At 34.9% G+C, this 21845-nt stretch overlaps 2 protein-coding genes across 3 annotated transcripts in view; both read right to left on the minus strand.

The window, feature by feature from the left end:
* LOC136025981 (alpha-ketoglutarate-dependent dioxygenase alkB homolog 4-like) overlaps positions 1-17633 on the minus strand; it is a 28407-nt gene extending 10774 nt beyond the window's left edge. The window contains exons 1-2 of one of the 2 annotated variants that reach the window (XM_065702114.1): positions 17586-17633; positions 2687-2809 (exon numbers count right to left, since the gene is read on the minus strand). In XM_065702114.1, coding sequence (XP_065558186.1) covers positions 2687-2809; positions 17586-17618 — 156 coding nt within the window. In that variant the 5' untranslated portion in view covers positions 17619-17633. Of the gene's footprint in view, positions 1-2686; positions 2810-16768; positions 16957-17585 lie in introns of those variants that run through there. The other variant, XM_065702113.1, reaches the window with a different exon arrangement.
* A 2747-nt stretch (positions 17634-20380) lies between these two features.
* Positions 20381-21421, minus strand: LOC136025695 (uncharacterized). Its single transcript, XM_065701673.1, has one exon. The coding sequence runs from the start codon at positions 21419-21421 to the stop codon at positions 20381-20383; it is 1041 nt and encodes a 346-aa protein (XP_065557745.1).
* Positions 21422-21845: the final 424 nt, after the last annotated feature.

Raw genomic sequence — 21845 nt, forward strand, 5'->3', positions numbered from 1 at the left:
ACTTCATAGGCTTGATTTTTTACTTCAACCCTCCTTCCATTCACTTTTGAAATATATCATCGGGATCTCTTTCAAGTATATTTATTGTAAAATTTTGGGAATTGTCTAAATATTCAGATAACTGCATAAAACACTTCGAGTATACCAATAACGCCGAAATATTAAGTGCATCTTCGCCATTTTTTGGGTTTGCAACGGTTCTAATTCTTCTATTTTCTGCATTAATACCTTCTTTTGTTACTTTTAAGGCATTTTCTACTAATAGTCCTTTGTCATCAACTAAATAGTCCTAGTCAATACACTGGCAGGTGATTGATAAATTTTAGTATACTTGCTAATACTTTCGCTTAATTTCAGAATGTTTAGGATTTGATCTTCAATAATTTCTTGTTTGTAACCGTTTAACGTTGAAAGATTAACTGCATCTGCACCATTTTTTGGGTTTGCAACATTTTCAATTCTTCTATTTTCCACGTTTACATCTTCTTTTGTTATTTTTAAAATATTTTTTCCGAATATTCCTTTACCGTCGACTCTAGTCAACATATTATCAGGTGATTGATACATTACAGTTAATCTATAAAATATTTCCACTTAAATACGAATCTGTAAGAATTTGTTGGATAACAAATTCCACCCTCGAAATTCTTTAAAACAATTTCGATATTTTGTAAAATAATAGCGTCATTGGCTGATTTAGCATCACCTAAATCAATTAATCGCCTACAAATTAAGATTACCATCATCTTTCACTAATCTGCTTTCGTTACTTTTATACTTCCGATATTTACTTCCTAAGCTTCCAAACTTATGTTACGAAATCGTCAAAGATAATTAAATTTTGGCACTTGGGATCTAGGTCGTTCTTGTTATAACGACCGAACGATAGAAGTTTTTTATTGTTTTAAAAAGTAGAGTTGTCAGAAAGAACCAAACTTCAGCGCAAACAGTGGGGCGTTGAAGAGGGGACAGTCCCTTTCATATACGGAATAATTTCTGTGCGTTCTAAGTTTTAATGTCGCTCCTTACTTTCAGATAAAAAAAATTGTTTTTTTTTCATTAATTTCTGAACGTTTTTGAGTTAATGTAGGTGTTGATTTTATATCACCATACATGGATAATTAAAACAATATATGCATATGAACTCTATTATGATCATCCAACACTAACGTCTTCATTTTTATCGCTTAAGACTAAGTGCCAATTTTTTTTTCTGGTCTAAGCTCAGTTTTCACCGACTTCGAGTCACCACACAAGTTATCAACAAACGCTTTGCAGTCCTTCGGGTCATTCAGCTCTTTAGGTAATACAGTGGCATAAGAGTAGGGGCTTGAGACCGAGCAGGTGGCGGGCTGTGCTGCGACAGAACGCAATTATCGAATTTGATATAGTTCTTTAACTTTACGAGTAAGCGTGGTACTTGATTGCCCTACTATAACTGGTACTTCGTCAAGCTTGTAGAGCACGGAGCACGTCAGCATTATTTTCTTTTCATCAAACTTTTCAAGAGATTCCAGCATGTCGAGACATTCATCTGCAGCTTTTTTTTAAGAATTAACGACTCTTCTTGACTACTATGGTCCCTGCGTCGGCCCTGCAGCGCGATTCGATCTCTGGGTCCCGTATTACCAAGCTAAGGTCAAATCCACTGCGCCACCACAGGACACATCATCTGCAGCTTTCTGTCGGTCACTTGGCTGATTTGAACACTTTGCGACAGTCGACAATACTTTCTTTGCTTCCATTAACACATCAGTGCTGAAATTTAATCAACCGCACATAACACTAAAATTCCATAATATAAAAAAAAACATGTTTAGAATGTAACACAGATTTAAGGAACACTTGGGGAATGAAGGAAAGATGATTTTTTGGTATTGCTTTTTTCTTAGTTTATATTTATTTCATTTTTTTTGGGGGGAGAGGGGATTTTATAGCGTATGCCCTTTATCAAGGCCTATCAGAATCCCAACGTAATGGGTTGAGTGGTTCTGTTAATTGGGTTAATGGGTGTTGTTTACAATCTTATGGAAACAACGTTTTAAGTGCCCTTGTTTGACAACCTACTGTTAACAAGAGCATGCAAATTGAAAACTAGTTATTATTTTTTTCAAAATAATATTGTCCAATAGAACAAAGCTAAAGCATTGATAATCCAGACTAGAGCAATGTTTAAAACCTTGGATAATTTTTTTTTTTAACAGTTCTGTAGAATGCTACCCTTATTGTAACACCTATTTACAAAAAAAAGGAAAATACTGAGCACAAAATGACAAAAACAAGCATATATCACGCTGAAATTTAGACCCGGTGGTGAAGCCACCAGGCTCCCTGTACTATATATATATATATATATATATATATATATATATATATATATATATATATATATATATATATATATATATATATATATATATATATACATATGTATATATATCATGAAAAGAGAAATCACCAATGCTACAGCACAAACACAAAAAAAAAAAAAAAGAGACAGAAGGAGAAAAGAAGACTGTTTTCCTAAATTAGTGATTAATATAGACCAGCACTTGAATGAGGCCTTAACCCTACTCATCCATACAATCACATAGGTCAAACAGCATAGCCACACACAATCAACCATAAAGAATAATCCATGGACAGGCAGTCATGTCGTCATATATATATAGTTATAGCTACGTACCTGTATATGGATTCCTTCAATCTCAACTGGGGTTCCTGAATGAGAAGGGCATAGGGAAACATCTAGTGTAGTCTCAACAGGCCATGCTTTTTTGCACTTGATGCAGTACTCATACACTCTATCCTGCAAAAATGAGATTTTGAATATTCTACTGAAAATACTCAAAGAAAATATCAGCAAGAAATTGAACAAGAAAAAAATGATTATATTCTGCTAAACGTTTTTGGCATTATTAAGCAACTTTTTTCCAAGAATACAGGTCAGACTGTGGGAGGGGGCTAGACGAAACAATGTACTTTAAGCCCTAATGTTCTGACTTGTCCAACGATGTAAATGATGCATCCTAGACATTACAGTCCCTATTGGAGTTTTGATCTCCATTTCTAAGCAACTCAGCCAGGAAGCACAATGGGGTCCTTGATACCGATGTCAACTCTCTGTCCATGTACACGTATGGTGGACTGCTTTATAATATATGGGTTTGGAAAATGTTAAATTTTATTTCCAAGTAAAAATGTCGTTTTGTATTTCTGAACAATTAATTGAGCAGAAAGAACCTCCTCTTGAGCCTTAGTTTACAAAAAAAGCCCTTACAAGTAGTACCCATGTTTAAGATGAAAAGCTGTTGTTTCTAGCCATGGTTTACCAAATAAAGGACAGCTGTTCATAGCCAATCATTCATTATAAGGCGCTCATATTTCAGCCACTTATTCAGGGATAGGGAGCCTTTAATTAACGTAGCTAACGTGGAAAATATAGAGGGAGCCTTTTAGCTAACGTAGAAAATATGGCATACAAGGGTTGGAACTAAAAAAAGCAAAAAAAATGAAATAAATACATTTTCTCTTATTAAAAAAGAAGGAAAAAAGGAGAAACATATATGCAAAATTATTTTCATTTCTTTAAGAAAGCTCAGATCTAACCCTCCCAAGCATTAAAAAAAAGAATTAATCTGTTGAGGGCCTATTGGAAATAACTTTAATCTTAAAACTGTGCTTTTTCTTGGAAAAGCTACTGAGTGTCACCTCTAAGGCAGGAAAATTTTTAGCAATTTTTTTTTCAAAGCAATTGAGCAGTTCCCTCCTTCGAAACTGTTATTAATGTTGAAAGTGACTAATTGTGGATTAGTCATTAGCATTACGCTTAAAATAGATGATCGGGTTGAATCATTTTCAAGCACAATCCTAGTTTTTCAGATCTTCTAACACCTAAATACTTCCTAAGGCTCAAGTCACTTAAATATGTAAACTCATATTTATGATGATTATTCTATTGTATATTTTAAGCACAAAAAAAGAAGCCAAAATTACATTGATGCGTGAAAATGGTTGTAATCCTACTTTAAATAAAACGAATAAAACATTGTGCGTCTATAGTTCAAAATTTGTCATTAGATTCTTCTGATTAATAGCTGAATGCAAAAATGCATGCCGTATTCATTTTTCCTTTTCTTTAACTTGGTAAAATAACACCCATTTATAAAGGTGGGGATAGGACAGACATTGAGAAGAAAAAGTCTTGCCCTATCTTTTTTTTTACCAAATCAATCTGGCTTTAGAAAAGGTACAGCTACTGATTTTGCAATCTTAAATGTAAGCTTGACAATTAATAAAGTTCTTCGCAATACTTTTTACTTTTATTTCTGGGCTTAGTTAAAGCTTTCAGCTCAAATCACAATGAAGCATTGCTACAGAAATGCTAAATATATAATGTCAGGGATACAGCTATAGCTTTCACAAGAAAGCATTACATGGGTAGCAGAGGCGTTTCGCCCAATAATTATCGATGTTAATACATGAATTTGCACACTTTCAAACAAAGGAAATCATTTGCAAATGGTTAATGCAACATTAAGTAAAATTAATGATTGGCTGAATATCAACAAGCTGGGCTTCAAATCACCAAGTCTAGACTAATATTTTTTTTTTGTAGATCCCCGGATTATCACCCTTAGGCTTCTGATATGCAAACTAATATAAAAACTGCTAATTCAAATGAACCTGTCAATGAGGAGGCTTTGTCTTTTAGAGAACATCTTAAATTTCTTTGTTCAATTCCCTTGTATATTTACAAAATACACATTTGCTATTTCTTGATTATTGTAAATTTTTTTTTACCTTATATTTTGCATTGTTGCTCCAGGTGGCTTAAGACTTCTTCATTCATTCTTCACCCTATTTAGGAATTTTAAATAATACTAATAGAGCATTTTATGACTTCTATTATGCATGATCTTTAGGAACAATTTTAAATAAGCATAATACCTGCTTTTGGTTAGCAAAACTCTTATTCCTTATATTTTACAAAAAAAAAACATGTATGACAAGCTAATGGAAAAAGCCAGCAAAGCCATTTTGGAAATTCCGATAAGATATTATTTGCCAGGCATTTGCATCCCTAAGTGCAATACAGCAAAACAGGAGAAGTGAAATCATCAGAGACTTGGCTCAAGTTGCTTTGATAAGTAGCACAATGCACTGAAGATTTGATCATAGAACAATGTTAAAAAAGCTGACTAGTAATAAGTAACTAGCTGAGGGGGGTATGATTCGCCTGAACTGTGTAATTTTTGATTTTTGGGAATTTTTTTGAGGATTGTTGTAGCTACCCAATAACGCAAGGCCCAGCAAAAGCAGAATATAATGAAATGTGACATATTTAAAAAAAAATTGGTATTGTTTTTTTATATATGTATATGAAGTGAAAAGTGTTTTAAGAAAAGTGAAAGTATAAGTTAAAAAACGCATATGAATTGTAAATTTGTATTTTAATGTTATATGTTATAGGCCTAATGAATGGGAGCAGCCCCTTGCCGCCACGAGTAGCAAGAATATGAATTCTTAACTTGTTGTATCACAAACCTAGGGATGGAGAATCGTATGAAAGGGGAAGTTTTAAAAAATCATTTTTAGGAAAAAGGTTTTTGGAACTGGAACTGGTAGATAAAATGTACTATGAGAGAAAAAATTAGGTATGTGAGGAATTAGAAAGGTAGAAAGCTATGGAATGCTGAGTAAGAGGTAAGGTAGAAAGATAGTAAAGTTAAGAAAATGATAGTGAAATAGTGATGAGTTAGATGACAATTAACCTGTGAGTTTTAGAGCAAAAACAAGAAAGAAATGTGATTGATTTTTAATTGTGTTGCAAGAGCAACACTTTGGTCTTGTTGTGTTTTTTTTTCTAACACCCCAATTTCAGCTTATTCCTAAAAAGTGGTAAGGGTCTAACCCCTGCGGCTTTTACGGAAAGTGTGGACCTTAGGCCGGATTGATGAATATGACTTTGCATTTTGGAAAGCTTTGTTGAACCCTTGCCTTGGGCCAAAAAGGATGGTTTTTGCTTGTCCTTGAGTCAGAGCCTATAGTGTGTGAAGTGAAGTGTTAGAGCCTATGCCACAGAGAACTATCTGAAGTTATGCAGTCGAGCTTTCGTTTCATTAAACCATGTTTTGGCTTTCGAGTGGAAAGCTCTGTTCGAGCAGGCAGGCACAAGTTTCAAATTGAAGATGGACTAAAATCTATAAGTGTAAAATATATGCGACAGTTACCCGGCCCCACAGCTAATATATCTTCTTTGAATGATAAACAGAAAAATTTACAGAAATAAAAAAGTGGCATTTTCCCACGGGTCGAAAGTGCTGCTTTCAATTGTTTCTACCTATTTCTGTTCATGATTTCAGCTGAGCTTATCATTCGGTTTTTCGCACTTGGAATTGCAGTAGAGAAATGATATCAGGTGTGCATCTTAAACTTTAAAAGTTCTCTCATTGCAAAAGAAATTAGAGTTTATCCTTTGCTCCTTTCTAAGTGATGACGTTAGAAACTTGGCCTCTGGCAAAAAAGTCAGCTTTTGAACTAAGACAGATATATTTTTTTTCGACGGCAGCTGATAGCTCTTGATGAGCTGATCAAAGCATATGTCATCCATTTTTTGGTAGAAAAATTCCTTCATGAGATGTACCAGTTTGAAAGTTTAAAGGGGTTGACAACTTCAGTAGTAAGGTGCATACTGAAACCAAAATAGACCAATACCAATTGTGAGACATATAGGGGAGTTTTAAGCAGCAGTTGGCTGTTAGCTCAGACTCATCTTTGGTAATGAGAGGTTCCCAAATTTTGCTAGTTGGTGTATCTATTGTTTGTTTCCAGTGTATTTGATGGTAAGACCAATTTGGTTCCAGTGGTAAGACATGTAGGGGACTTGTTTATTTTAAGATCCTTACAGATTAACAATTTAAGCGTTTAATCAAAGCAAGGAAACAAAACCAAAGTGTTCCTCTGGCAACACTTTGCTCAGCGAAGCCAAAAAAAACGTTGTCGCAACACCTCACGTTGCCCATGCAACGTAGATACAATTTTATTTTCAGCAGTATGAAAAAAAGTAATAAGTAACAAGGCAGCTGAAAAAGGCATGGGTAACATTGTGATAGATAGTGGCTAAGAGATCATAGAATCTGCTAGAGCTGACAGCATTGTAGTATTGGTTCAATTACAAATGAGCCCCTGTGTAGCCCGACACTCATACAACTCAACCTTATTCAACTCAGCCCTGATTAACTGAGTCCTTTTGTAAATCAACCCCATTTAACTGAACCCTCATACAACTTAATCACATTCAGCTAAATCCTCATGCAACTGACCCTTGTTTAAAGAAAAATTTACCATTAATGATGATTCATGAATGATAGCTCTTATTCAAATTCATCTTAATAGTAAAAGTTTACTACAGAAACTAATTTATAAGAATTTTTAAAAAGAGTTGGAAATGGTGACAAGTCCCCCTTTTCTGTTTTATTCCTCAAGTACTAATAGGGCACTTTAACATTATAGAGAGCTGTTTAAGGTCATTTGAAAGCTAATATTTACATTATGTGCTTTTAATAGTTTCATCATGACAATACCATCATAAAATGCCAATCCCCATCAAAATATCATTGCACTGTCATTTCTGGAATATAAAGGCTTGAAATGATAACAGGTATACCACTGAAATCTCCATGATCAAAAATTCTTAAATTGGTTTTAAAAATCTGTTTCTTGATTACTCCCCTCCCCAGGCTCCTTTGAAAGTGGAAAACTAAAAAGAAAAAAACGTTTTGAAAAAAACTACCAAGTGAAAAAAAATTATTCAAATACAGAGCTGACCCATTAAAGACAGAAGCTATTTATTTTTATTTCGATACTAAAATTCATTATAAAACAAATTCTTGTTTTGTAATTGTTGCAAAAAAGTGCTTGATTCCAAGACATTTGGCATATCCTTGGCCTTATCCTTGATTCCATGGCATATCCTTACCTGAGCTTATTCATTCATAGTTCATAGTTAAATACATATATAAATACAAATACAAAAAACATTAACCCCCAACAGAGAGCAGAGCTCATAAGGTTGGTATGTAAATAATAGAACATACATAAAACAAAACATCTTGTGGTAATAATAGTAATAATAGCCAAATTAACTTAATTAACCAAAAAAAAATTAGCAACAAAAAACTAAAAAACAAGGAAGAAAAGAAATGAAGGGAGAGAAGAAATGCTGGGCAGGAAGGGGTGTGAAAGACATCCCATCTTGGAGACAATGATCAGAAAAATCCGTTAGAACAACTTGTGAAGACGTGGCTGGTATCATTAAAAATATGCTGTCGATGAGAGTTGCACTAGTGAGTGAAACCCGGGTTGGGATTGTACATGAGGGAATCAGTGATTTTGATGTCATTAGAGTAATAAACTCGGTTGTTTCAGTATTTTCATCATATTTCAGTAAATTTATATTAAAATTCCCCATGACCAAAACATCTTTATCGTCTAAAGATGCTAATAAGGATTCCAGAGATTACAGAAAAAGCAGGATTGGTGACGACGGGGGCTTATAAACGACACAAATTTGTAATTTCTTGGTTCCGGCCCAACATTCAACAGCCAAAATTTCACACAGTTTTTCAACGTCATATTTTTCGAGCTCTGGCAGACGTTTAAAATGAACTTTTTCTTTCAAAAATAACCCAAGGCCACCTTTTCCATGATTTTGTCTACTTTTTTCAACGAAATTATATCCCGGAATTTTAGCAATATGTTTTGTCGCATCACTGATGAATGTTTAACAAACTCCCAAAATATCAATTTGATTTCTTGGCAATAATCTGGTTAGTTCATCAATAGAACTAATTAGTCCCTGTGTGTTTATAAATCCAATTCTCATCGAATTATCTTCAAGTTTATTTATATAAACACCACAATAATAAAAGAGTAGTACCATACCATACCATTTGATGAACAATTTTACACTTTCTAAATACAATGTTTGCTATCATAACTATGTACCCTATTACCTTACCCTACCCCAATGGAATAAGATATAGTCCTAAGTTAGATATACAACTACAAGAAAAAACTGTACAGGAAGTTTCTATGCAATAATAAATTTAACCAACTGTTCTAAGTCTTTGATAGTGATGTGATGAGTAAATATTTACATGAATTCATTACTGATGTAAGGACAAGTTGAAGAGATTACTTGATGGCTTTTTCATGCTCTTTACAAATATAATCATCATTTCACTCAAAATTAACCCCCCCCCCTAATGTCCCATATACAGTCTTATTATACAGACTTGTAGAAAACTCAAAAAAACTAGAACAAAAAATTCTTACTCTATAATATGCAGCATGATGGGGCCCATATTTATATTAGTAACATTATCATGTTTGCTTCCATTGTTATCTGCATTTATAAATCATTTTTAGACAAAATTTAATTAAAAAAAAAACAAGCTTTTTAAATGAAAGTAAGGAGCAACATTAAAACTTAAAACGAACAGAAATTACTCCTTATATGAAAGGGACTTTTTCTCCTCAACGCCTCACTCCTTACGCTAAAGTTTGACTCTTTCTCGTAACTCTACTGTTTAAAACAGTAAGAAACTTTAGCGTAAAAAGCTGGGCGTTGAGGAGGAAAAGCCCCTTTCATATATGGAGTAATTTCTGTTCGTTTTGAGTTTTAATGTTGCTCCTTACTTTCATTTAAAAAAACTTGTTTTTTTTATTTAATTTCTGGACGTTTTTTAATTAATGCATGTTTTGATCTTGGCTCTCCGCATATAAATAATTAAAACGAAATTTACATATTAATTAATTGCAATTAATCGGAAGATTTTGAGAAAAAAGGAGCAAGGGAGGAGGCCTAGTTGTACATTTTTTGATTACTTAAAAAGGCAACTAGAACTTTTAATTTTTTATATTTTCATTGGTAAAAAATATACAAAACTTACGAATTAACTTATGTAACGAACTTCTATGTTCGTGTGTTTTATTGCGTATATGAGAGGGTTCACCCCTCGTCGATACCTCGCTCTTCACGCTAAAGCTTGAATTTTGTCCCAATTCCTTGAGAATGACCTCTGAATCACACAAGCCATAGAATAAATAGTTGAAATTACTAAAAATACTTTAGCGTAAAGAGTGAGATATTACGAGAAGGTAAACCTCTCATATGTGTAATAATTTTTGTTCGTTTTAAGTTTTAATGCTGCTCCTTACTTTCAGTAGAAAAAAACTTTTCATATTTAATTCTTCATTGTTTTTTCAAATAAAGCTAGAAAATCCTGCGCCCCTTCATTGAAATTCTCTTCCCCCATGGAAATTTCCTCCCACGTAACCCCCCCCCCTAAACCAAAAAATCCCCATGAAAACGTCTGTACACTTCTCAGTAACCATTACTATATGTAAACACAGGTCAAAGTTTGTAACTTGCAGCCCCTCCCAAGGGGACTACAGGGGAGTAAGTTGTCCCCAAAAGACATAGTTATTACATTTTTGGACTATGGTGAATAAAATGGCTATCTCAGAATTTTGATCCGATGACTTTTGGGAAAAAAATCTGCGTGGGAGGGGGCCTAGTTGCCCTCCAATTTTTTGGGTCACTTTAAAAGAGCACTAGAACTTTTAATTTCTGTTAGAATGAGCCCTCTCGTGACATTCTAGGACCACTCAGTCGATACAATCACCCCTGGGAAAAAAACAAACAAACAAAAAAACAAAACAAGATCTCATATGGCACTTGTGATGAGGTCAGAGAGCAAAGAGCTCATATGGTATGAGCTCTGGCAAAATTCTAAGAATCAAAAGATTGATTTAAAAGGAAAATCAGAAGCTTAATGCTGGTCGAGATTTAAAATAAGAGCTCTGAGTCACGAGGTCCTTCTAAATATCAAAATTCATTAAGATCCAATCACCCACTCGTAAGTTAAAAATGCCTCAATTTTTCTAATTTTTCCTCTCCTTTCAGCCCCCCAGATCGTTGAATCGGGGAAAACGACTTTATCAGTCAATTTGTGCAGCTCCCTGACATGCCTATCAGTTTTCATCGTCCTAGCACGTCCAGAAGCACCAAACTCGCCAAAGCACTGAACCCCACCCCCTAACACCCCCAAGAGAGTGAATCCAGTCTGGTTACGTCAATCACGTATCTACAATATTTACAAGCGTTTTCCTATATTTCCGGTTCCCCCTCCAACTCCCTCTAATGTCAACAGATCTGGTCAGGATTTGAAATAAGAGCTCTGAGACATGAGTTCCCTCTAAATATCAAATTTCATTAATATCCAGTCACCCCTTCTTAAGTTAAAATACCTCAAGTTTTCCAATTTTTCCAAATTAACAACCCCCAGCTCCCCTAAAGAGAACAGATCCGTTTCAGTTATGTCAATCACATATCTATAACTTGTGCTTATTCTTCCCATCAAGTTTCACCCCGATCTCTCCACTCTAAGCGTTTTCCAAGATATCCTGTTTCCAAGATTTCCGTTTTCCCCCTCCAGCTCTCCCCAATGTCACCAGATCTGGTCTGAACTTAAAATGAGAGTTCTAAAGCACAAGATCTTCTAAAGATCAAATTTCATTAAGATCTGATCACCCAGTCATAAGTTATAAGTACCTCATTTGTTCTCATTTTTTTCCGAATTACCCCCCCCCCAACTCCACCAAAGAGAGCGGACCAGGTCCAGTTATTTCCGTCACATATCTTGGACTTGTGCTTATTCTTCCCACCAAGTTTCATCCTGATCTCCCTGCTTTAAGCGTTTTCAAGATTTCCCCCCCCCCAATGACGCTGGATCCGGTCGGGATTTAAAATAAGAGATCTGAGTTACAAGGTCCTTCTAAATGTGAAATTTCATTAAGATCCGATTACTCCTTTGTAAGTTAAAATGCCTCATTTTTTCAAGTTTTTTAGAATTAACCTTCCCCCCCAGCTCCCCCAAAGAGCGGATCCATCCCGGTTATGTCAATCACGTATCTACGAATTGCGCTTATTTTTCCCACCAAGTTTCATCCCAATCCCTCCACTTTAAGTGATTCCAGGATTTTAGGTTCCCCCCAACTCCCCCCAATGTCACCAGATCCGGTCGGGATTTAAAATAAGAGTTCTGAGATGTCCTTCCAATTATCAGATTTCACTAAGATCCGATCACTTCTTTGTAAGTTAAAAATACCTCATTTTTTCTAATTTTTCAGAATTAACCCTCCCCCCAACTGTCCCAAAGAGAGTGGATCCGTTCCGGTTATGTCAATCATGTTTAGGACTTGTGATCATTTTTCCCACAGAGTTTCATCCTGATCCCTCCACTTTAAGCGTTTTCCAAGATTTTAGACTCCCCCCAAAGTCACCGGATCCAGTCGGGATTTAAAATGAGAGCTCTAAAACACGATATCCTTCCAAACATCAAATTTCATTAAGATCTGATCACTCCTTTGTAAGTTAAAAATACCTCATTTTTTCTAATTTTTCAGAATTGACCTTCCCCCCCCCTCCAACTCCCCCAAAGAGAGCGGATTCGTTCCGGTTATGTCAATCATGTATCTAGGACCTGTGATAATTTTTCCCACTAAGTTTCATCCTGATCCCTCCACTTTAAGCATTTTCCAATATTTTAGGCCCCCCCCCAATGTCACCAGATCTGGCTGGGATTTAAAATAAGAGCTCTGAGACACAATATCGTTCCAAACATCAAATGTCATTAAGATCTAATCACCCGTTTTTAAGTTAAATATACCACATTTTTTCAAATTTTTCCAATTTAACCATCCCGACACTCCCCTCCAGATGGTCGAATCAAGGAAATGACAATTAAACCCCCCCCCCACTTCCCCCAGTTGGTTAAATCGGGAAAACGACTGTTTCTAATTTAATCTGGTCTGGTTCCTGATACGTTTGCCAAATTTCATTGTCCTAGATTACCTGGAAGTGCCTAACACAGCAAAACCAGGACAGACAGACCAACAGAATTTGCAATTGCTATATGTCACTTGGTAGATACCAAGTGCCATAAAAACAAATAAACACACATCCATGATCTGTCTTCTGGCGAAAAAGGCGAAAATTCCACATTTTTGTAGATAGGAGCTTGAAACATCTACAATAGAGTTCTCTGATATACTGAATCTGATGGTGTGATTTTTGTTAAAACTGTATGACTTTTAGGGGGTGTTTCCCCTATTTTCTAAAATGAGGCAAATTTTTTCAGGCTCATAACTTTTGATGGGTAAGACTAATCTTGATGAAACTTATGCATTTTAAATCAGCATTAAAATGATTCTTTTGATCAATTGGTATCAAATTTGATCTATTGGTATCAAAATTCAATTTTTTAGAGTTTTGGTTACTATTGAGCTGGGTTGCTCCTTGCTACAGTTCATTACCATGAACTGTTTGATATCAGTTTAGTGCTCCCAATTTCCATTGAGAAACATTCTAAATATTGATTTACATCATCTCTAAATGTAGACCACTAAATTTTACACAGCAACCCCCCCCCCCTGAATAGGCAAATATAGGCCAATAGCCCAAATTATATACAGTAATTGAGTTTTAAATTTCATTACTCTTTTATATTTATTAATTTAGAAGCAAACAAGCATAGATAAGTAAAGAATTATGGTATTGAAGAAAGTTGTTGAAAATTCAATAAATGTATATAATTTGGGCCCTATATTTTTTCATTATTAGAGGGGTGCATTACTGACATATAGAAGGTAAACATACTACTCCATTACATTTTTAGACTCTTCCCAGATATACTAATTGATTCATTTGTAAATGTTTCCTCCCCTCTCCCCTACTGATGGTCCTATATATAGCCTGAGAAATATCTAAAAACTAAAACAAAAGAAGCTAAAACAATAAAATTCCTACTTATTATATCTGGGAGGTTTCTACTTATAAGATTATCATGTTTCCTTTCATAATTTTTTTCTTCATAATTTTTTTGGTATCAGTTTAGCATGTGAATTATAATGAAACATGATAAAAAAAAAAATATCTTACTTCATAATATGCCTACTAATTGTAGTCAACAGATCATCCATGCATGGATCACTCTCATCACTCCCAACCCCCCAATGTATAAACATACAGCCAAAATTATATATATTCAAAGCATTTTCTTTTTCTTGCCAATGTTGCTTTAGTTTATGGGTATTAAGTTGAAACAAAAAAGTGACATATGACACCAAACATTGGATGTACATAATTTAGGTATTTATCTGCAAATTGAGGTGGGAGTAGAGAAACATGGTTTACACATAGAAAATCTATTGATTACAATTTTTGGAATATTAGGGTATGAAGATTTTTTTTATTATCCTTCTTTATGTAGAGTGAACTGGTCCCCCCCCCCAACTCCTCCCAATGACACTGGATCTTGTTGGGATTTAAAATAAGAAGTTTGAGTTACAAGGTCCTTCTAAATATCAAATTTCATTAAGATCTGATCACTTGTTCATAAGTTAAAAATACCTCATTTTTTCTAATTTTTCCAAATTACACCCCCCCAACTCCCCCAAATAGAGCAGAACTGTTCCAATTACATCAATCATGTATCTGGGACTTGTGCTTATTTTTGCCATCAAGGTTCATCCCAATCCCTCCACAAGAGACATTTTCCAAGAGTTCAGGTTTCCCCTCTCCAACTCCCCCCAATGTCACCAGATATGGTCGGGATTTAAAATAAGACCTCTGAGACATGATATCCTTCTAAATATCAAATTTCATTAAGATCCTATCACCTATTCACAAATTAAAAATACCTTATTTTTTCTAATTTTTCTTTGTTAACCATTCAAAACTCCCCCCCCCCAGATGGTCAAATTGGGGAAACAACTATTTCTAATTTAATCTAATTTGGTCCCTGATACACCTGCCAAAATATCATTGTCCTAGCTTATCTGGAAGTGCCTAAACTAGTAAAATCAGGACAGACAGACCAACAGAATTTGCAATTGCTATGTTACTTGGTAAGTACCAAGTGTCATACAAAAACAAAATAATCAAAAAAATTTCAGGTATTTTCCAGTTTGAATTAAAACACTAAACATTGCTCAGCCACTGTAATATTTTGTAGCTTATGTAATAACTTTAACAATTCTGAACTGAACTTCAACTTTTTTTCATGTCTTAAAAAGACATTGGTTATACTTATAAGAAAAGAAATTTGGTAATATTGTTTTTTTCTAACAGCAATTTCTACTAAGCTTCAAACTTTTGGGTATCTTTTTTTAGGGTTTCTGAGTTGTCATAATTCCTTTGTTAGGATATATACAAATATTTTAGCAATTACCAGTTTTTTTGCTTTTTATCTAATTTAATGCCTTTTCATACTGTAGTCTATTCAAAGATATTTGGTTATTACAGCAAGTCTAATTTCTAACAACAATTTGTACTAAGCTTCAAATTTTTGGTTTTCTTTTTGAAGGTTTTTGAATTGTTAGAATCCCTTATCAAAATATATACAAAAATTTTTGCAACTAGGGTACTAGTTTTTTGCTCTTTAAGCAATTTAATAAAAACTTCTTTATGCATTAAAATCTCCAACTTTTCCAAATAAGTGTGACAACATCATTGTAATGCTGATGTATATAAAAATGACATCACTCACATGAATTCATTTTTCAAAAATTGAGGTTTTCACCATGTTTTCTCAAGTTTCTGCCCTATATAGATTGTTTTTTTAAGCCAAAATATCCCAGAATGTAAATTTTCCCAAAAAATATAGGGCTGTTTTCAAGACAAGATAAATATATGCACAATTACTGCTATTGTTTTCACTATACTGCCCTTTCACTTATAGCATAGTGTAAGACTTTACACTATTTTATGTAATCTTACAGAGCAAATTTTATCCATTACATAGATAGGCAGCATTAAGCAGACACAGGCTCTACTTTGAATTTTATGTTATATAAGTTTATTTTATGCTTCTGGGAAAGCCTAACACGCCTTCTTAAGCTGTTTGATGTCATATCTTATTTACTCATTTTATACCCATGTTTTTTTTCTTTAACTTGGCACCTTCCTTTACCAAAAACTGAATAAATATGCATGTATGATAGGTTCAAAGGATATAAGAGTCCCATTTCCTAAGGTGATGGAGGCATAGAACAGGCAAAAAAACAGTTTTGGGTGTCAGCAGTTCAGGTCCAATATTGTGCCATTTTTAAATTTATGTTCTTTGCACTCTTTTATAAATCCCTAATAACTCTGAATTAACTATAAAATTAGCCTAGGCTACTAAGAATAGACAAGAGAGGTTTCAGGATTAAAATAGGCTACAGATCAATGTTAGGCTAATTGAGTCACTGTAAAACAACATGCTGGAAATAAATTAGCCTATCTTATTATTAGGTGATGAGGGCAGTACAACTGCAAGTGAACTGATTAGGAAATCAAAAGGAAATCAAGTAGCATGTTCATCTTGTCCCTAGCCTATGTTATTTTTGGAATCTCATTTACATTGACCATAACCACTATATATGTGAAGAGTACTGAAGGCTAAGTTAATATTTCTTCTTTTTCCTATCTGATTTCAGCTCTGGTCTGTTGCAAATTTTAACCCTCTGGACAAGGAGTAGTAGTGCATTAGAATTTGACCCTCTTCAATGGATGTAATAATAATTATAATTCTCATTGAATTTGTATAAATTTGAAGAGTAGGCTAGAAACTTATTTCAAGTTCAAATTTAAATTTTTTTATAGGTAGTAATGAAGTTTGATAGCCTTGCCTATGCCTGGTCAAATATATAATCTTACCACAGGAGGTAGGGACGTGGAAAGATTTACAAATTCTTTTGCAAAGGCATTTTCACACTCCACACAAAATCTGTAGCCTTTACATCCACATATCCTAGTAGTTCCTGCCATAGTAAGCTAAGTGAAAAATCCTATGTGTTGAGAAACTTTGAAATGAAGTCTTAAAAATACCGTCATCTACAATCACTAACCATAAGTTGCTAATAGATGGTATAGCACTTTTCGCACACTAATGTTATCATCAGTACAATACGCACTATCAACAATACAAAATATTGAAGCCTTATTACTCTTTACTATAGGCAACACTAGAACACTGCTGCTCACAAAATGGTGATTCGCGAAAAATGATTATTCCTAAACTTGGTAATAGGGACCCAGGGATCGAATCATGCTGCAGTAATGCACTGCAGGGCCGACGCAGGGACCTTAGTAGTCAAGAAGCGTCGTTAATCTGATACAATACAATACAATTATTCCTAAAAAGTTCAGTGCTAAATTTGAATAATAATAGCATTATGCAAAACTTTGTTATTTAGTTCAACATAGGGAATCGAAACCCAATACCGAAACCCTAAAAATAAACAGAAATCTTGCCCTTCTAGGGGGTTCTGTCGTGTCTGAAGCTATTAATTTTAGGGTAATTTCCTTTACAGATGCAGTAAAATATATTTCTATTTCAGTATTTTCATCCATCATAGCAGAGTTTGAACTTAGTAGTGCAATTGCTTCTGGTAACAAGTCTAGCTATGAAGCTAGAGATTTATTGAGATATTTATTTACTTAAAGAGATTTATTGCTGAAAATTCACAATTACACATCTACAAACGGTGGTCCTATGATGTAGCATACTTCTTACTGTCTCTTATGCACTTTTAGGGATCAGGTACGTTCCCTTGGTATCCAATGTGCAAAGAACCTAACCACATTCTGAGGGTGTTCCAGGTGAAAAATCAAGTAACTTTAAAGTAACTAGAGAAGTTACTTGAATTTTACATTCACCAGGAACGGCTTTTGAAGTAACTAAGGTCTTATTCAGATAGAAAAAAATATTACGACCAAGATTTTGATAACATTTGTTTTAGACTCATTTAGTCTGAATTTAGAATAACTTCCTGTGCATAAGTCCTTGTAAATATTGTAGCTAAGGCCACCAACCATAGAGGAAACTCTTAGAATATATTGGAACTGATCTTGAAATAAAAAAATTTAGATACACTCTAGGGGTGTATGAATAGGATATTCTAGGCTAGTTGCATGTTTAAACTTGTTTGTCTTGGGTATAGTTTGAATAACGTAACCTCTTGCCAAGATAGCAAAAAGTATCTAAACTAGAATTTTACCACAATTATTTTTTCTGCATTGTTTCCTGATTGATTAAGCTAGCCTAACCTATATCTTAAATTTAACCCACTGTATAAAATTGACCTACATTGTTCACAAAAAGAAAAGCAGAATGCTGCATAAATAACTTAATGCCAAATTCATTTTGGAAAGGTATTAATTTTGCAATAAATCTGTGGGCATTAACCTAGATTTGGTTTAAATATCCTGTTTCTATATTAATTTCAGTGCATTAGTGTCTGAGATAGCATACAGTAGTGTTGATTATTGAAACTTTTTGGCTTAGGCCTATCTTTTTCTTACATTCAGTTGAACTATTAAGGTTAGAATTTTAGACTAGGCTAGTTAGAATTTCCAAATGATGGCCTTTTCACTAAGCTATCTTTAAAAGTATTTGAGCTTACTACATTATTTTTTAATAATGGATCTGCATCAAATGAGAGGGAGTTCCCCTAGATTTGGCCAAATTTTTTGGGAATTTTCATTGCAATATCTATATTTTGGTACATCCATCAAGGAACCCCCCTTCTCAGATTTTCAAAATACATTCCCTTCCCCCTCCCATTTACAGTTTTGTGAATTAGTGCCATTTGTGAATTACCATAGCAGAAAGACTTTCGTTTTGTCCTGGATTTTGTTTTATTTTATACTTGACTGATTTCAGCTTATTCATAGAAAATTGTAAAGGTTTCATGTCTTCATTTTTATGGAATTTGTTTTTTTATTTATTTGCATAATTTTATAGTATTTGCTCATGAATAGGTTAAACTTGTATCAGATCAAAGGTATAATCTATATAAAAAATGCCAATTTTTCATGATAATTAAAAATATTTTCTTGGGCATTAATTTGTGAACACAGAACATTTTGTTGTTAGGGCAATATAATTTTCAGAAACTTGTTTAATAACCAAATCAGGCTCATACTTAGGCCCATGACCTAAACTTAACAAGAGAAAGAAACAGAAAGTTGCAGGTAGGATTTAATTTAGAGCAAAGTGGATGACATATATTTGAAATATTCAGTTCACCAAGTTTAACCTTTATAAAGCAGAGTAGTCACAACACAGTTTTCAGTTTACTGTATTTGCTTCTAATTAAGTCTAGGCTTTCTTTGAGACCACAGTCCAAGATAAAAATGATTTATTCAAAGCCCAATAAAGGAACAAAATTTTACAGCCTCCATCAAATATTCCAAAATTCATGAAAAATATAGCATAGAGATACTTACTTACTTAGACTTAGGTCCTCCCACGCCTGAGGGTGCATAAGGCAGCAACAGTGGTTTGCCACGACGACCTGTCCTGAGCCTTCGACCAAAGCTCCTCCATCGAAGACCTTGCCAGCTTTGCCTCCTTCTCTAACATCCTGCCAACTGTCATTTTGGGTCTCCCTGACTTGCGGAGGCTGGGGGGTATCCAACACCATATGTCATGAGGTAGCCTTCCATCACCTATTCGCACCATGTGCCCCCAATACATCCATCGTCGCTTTCTAATGGTATCAAGGATGGGGGTATGATTTGTTATGGTATAAATCTCATCATTTCTTATTCTCTCAGTCCAATGTATATTCAAAATATATCTTAAGCAGTTATTATCGAATGCCCATAGTCGTTTTCCTAGTTGCGCAGTGATACTCCAAGTTTCACAACCATATGTAAGGACGGAGAGGACATTGCTATTATAAATTCTGAGTTTTAGCTTCTGGGAATATTTACTATTTCTCCAAACATTTCTGAGACAATTGAAGGCAGAGCCAGCCAATGCTATTTGGCACAAAATTTCTCTTTCAGGATTGGCATCTTGCATAAGAATGCTGCCTAGATATTTGAACTCTCTCACTACTTCAATTTCCTCATTGTTGACCAAAAGTCCCTCAGCTAAGTCAGGAATGACTGCATTTGACATTGATTTAGTCTTGTTAGCGTTTATGGAGAGTCCAACAGCATTTGCCACATGCTCAAGTTCATTTATATTATGTTGTATATCTTCTGATTCGTGAGCGAAGAGTGCAATATCGTCCGCAAAAACACCATCATGGAGGGTTCTTAGTGGGTTTAATTGTAGACCCTCACTGAAGCTACATCCACGAAGCACAAAATCTATGACTATGGCAAATAACAGTGGCGATAGAATGCAGCCCTGCCTTACACCCGACTGAACGGTAAACCAGTCCGTTAGGCCACCCTCGGTTTGTACTGCACACTTAATATCGAGGTAAAGCGCTTTAATTATATTTACAATTTTGATCGGGATCCCGTAATGTATTAAGATTTTCCACATGTCTCGCGGTGTATCAAGTCGAAGGCCTTGAGAAAGTCAATAAATACTACGAGTAATTGAACCTGCCATTCGTTAGATTCTTCGAGCAGGATTCTCAGGCTAAATATTAGGTCACAACACGATCTGTTTTGGCGGAATCCATGTTGTTCATCTCTCAGAACTTTCTCCACTTTACTTTGAATTCTATTGAGAATAATTTGGCACAAAACCTTGCTGCCTACTGATTGTAAAGCGATGCCTCTCCAATTGTCACATTTAGTCTTTTGTCCTTTTTTGAAGAGTTTTATAATTACTGCCTTTGACCATTCACTCGGGACTTTTTCATCTTCCCAAATACGTGACAAAAGTTCAAACATGGGCACTGCTAGGGCGTTTCTACCACATTTCAACAGTTCTGGGGGTATGCCATCGTTACCGGCTGCCTTTCCGTTTTTCAAAGTCATTAGAGCATCTTTTACTTCACTCAGCAAGAGAGGTCCGGAATATATTCCAAGATCAAACAGTGTTTCTTCAGGGATATTTAAAAAGGTCGTGGGAGGCACCTGATTTAATACCTCGGTGAAATGTTCCATCCAACGTCGGTTTATGTCATCCGTCTGGGTTAATAAGATGCCTTCTTTGTTTTCAACTTGAGTTGAAGAAGCCTTCGAAATACCCACAAGCTCCTTCGTTATAGCGTACACAGTACGACTATCTCCTCGCCTGGCGGCTACTTCAGCCTGATCAGCCATAGTTTCGAGGAACACCCTCTTATCATTCCTTGTCCGTGTTTTGACTTGTTTATTGAGATGCTTATACTGCGCTTTTAAATCATCAAGATATTCTCTAGTGCATGTCCTATTATGCTCATGTCTATCTACGAGAATTTTGGCTTCTGCCCTTTGATCAATGATATCCCAGGTACTTTCAGATATCCACTGCTCTTTCTTCTTCCTGCTATATCCCACAACTTCTTGTGCCACTTCTTTCAGGGACTCGACGATTTTTTCCCATTGATTATCAATTGACAACTCGTCCCTTAGCATGGAAAATTTATTTGACAAAGTAGATGTATACTTTTGTAATACATAAGGGTCCTGCAGCTTTCTTACATTAAACCTTTTTACTGACCGCTGGGGCTTTATGACAGTTTTCAGTTTCAGCTTAAACTTAGCAACAACAAGTTGATGGTCGGAATAGCAGTCGGCACCTCGAAAGGTCCTAACATCCTCTAAACAACGTCGCCTGTGCTTGGCAATTAAAATATGGTCTATTTCATTTCTTGTTACACCATCAGGCGAGTTCCAAGTATATTTATGTATTTGTTTATGAGGTTCATGTTAGACGATAAGTTCATGAGTTGCACAAAAGTCAATTAAACGTACGCCATTATCATTGATTTCCCCCAGTCCATGCCTACCAAGGATAGCTGGGGCATAGGAGGCGTCACTTCCAACTTTAGCGTTAAAG

This window comes from Artemia franciscana, chromosome 4 (genome assembly GCF_032884065.1).
Source record: "Artemia franciscana chromosome 4, ASM3288406v1, whole genome shotgun sequence".
Taxonomy (NCBI): Eukaryota; Metazoa; Arthropoda; class Branchiopoda; order Anostraca; family Artemiidae; genus Artemia; species Artemia franciscana.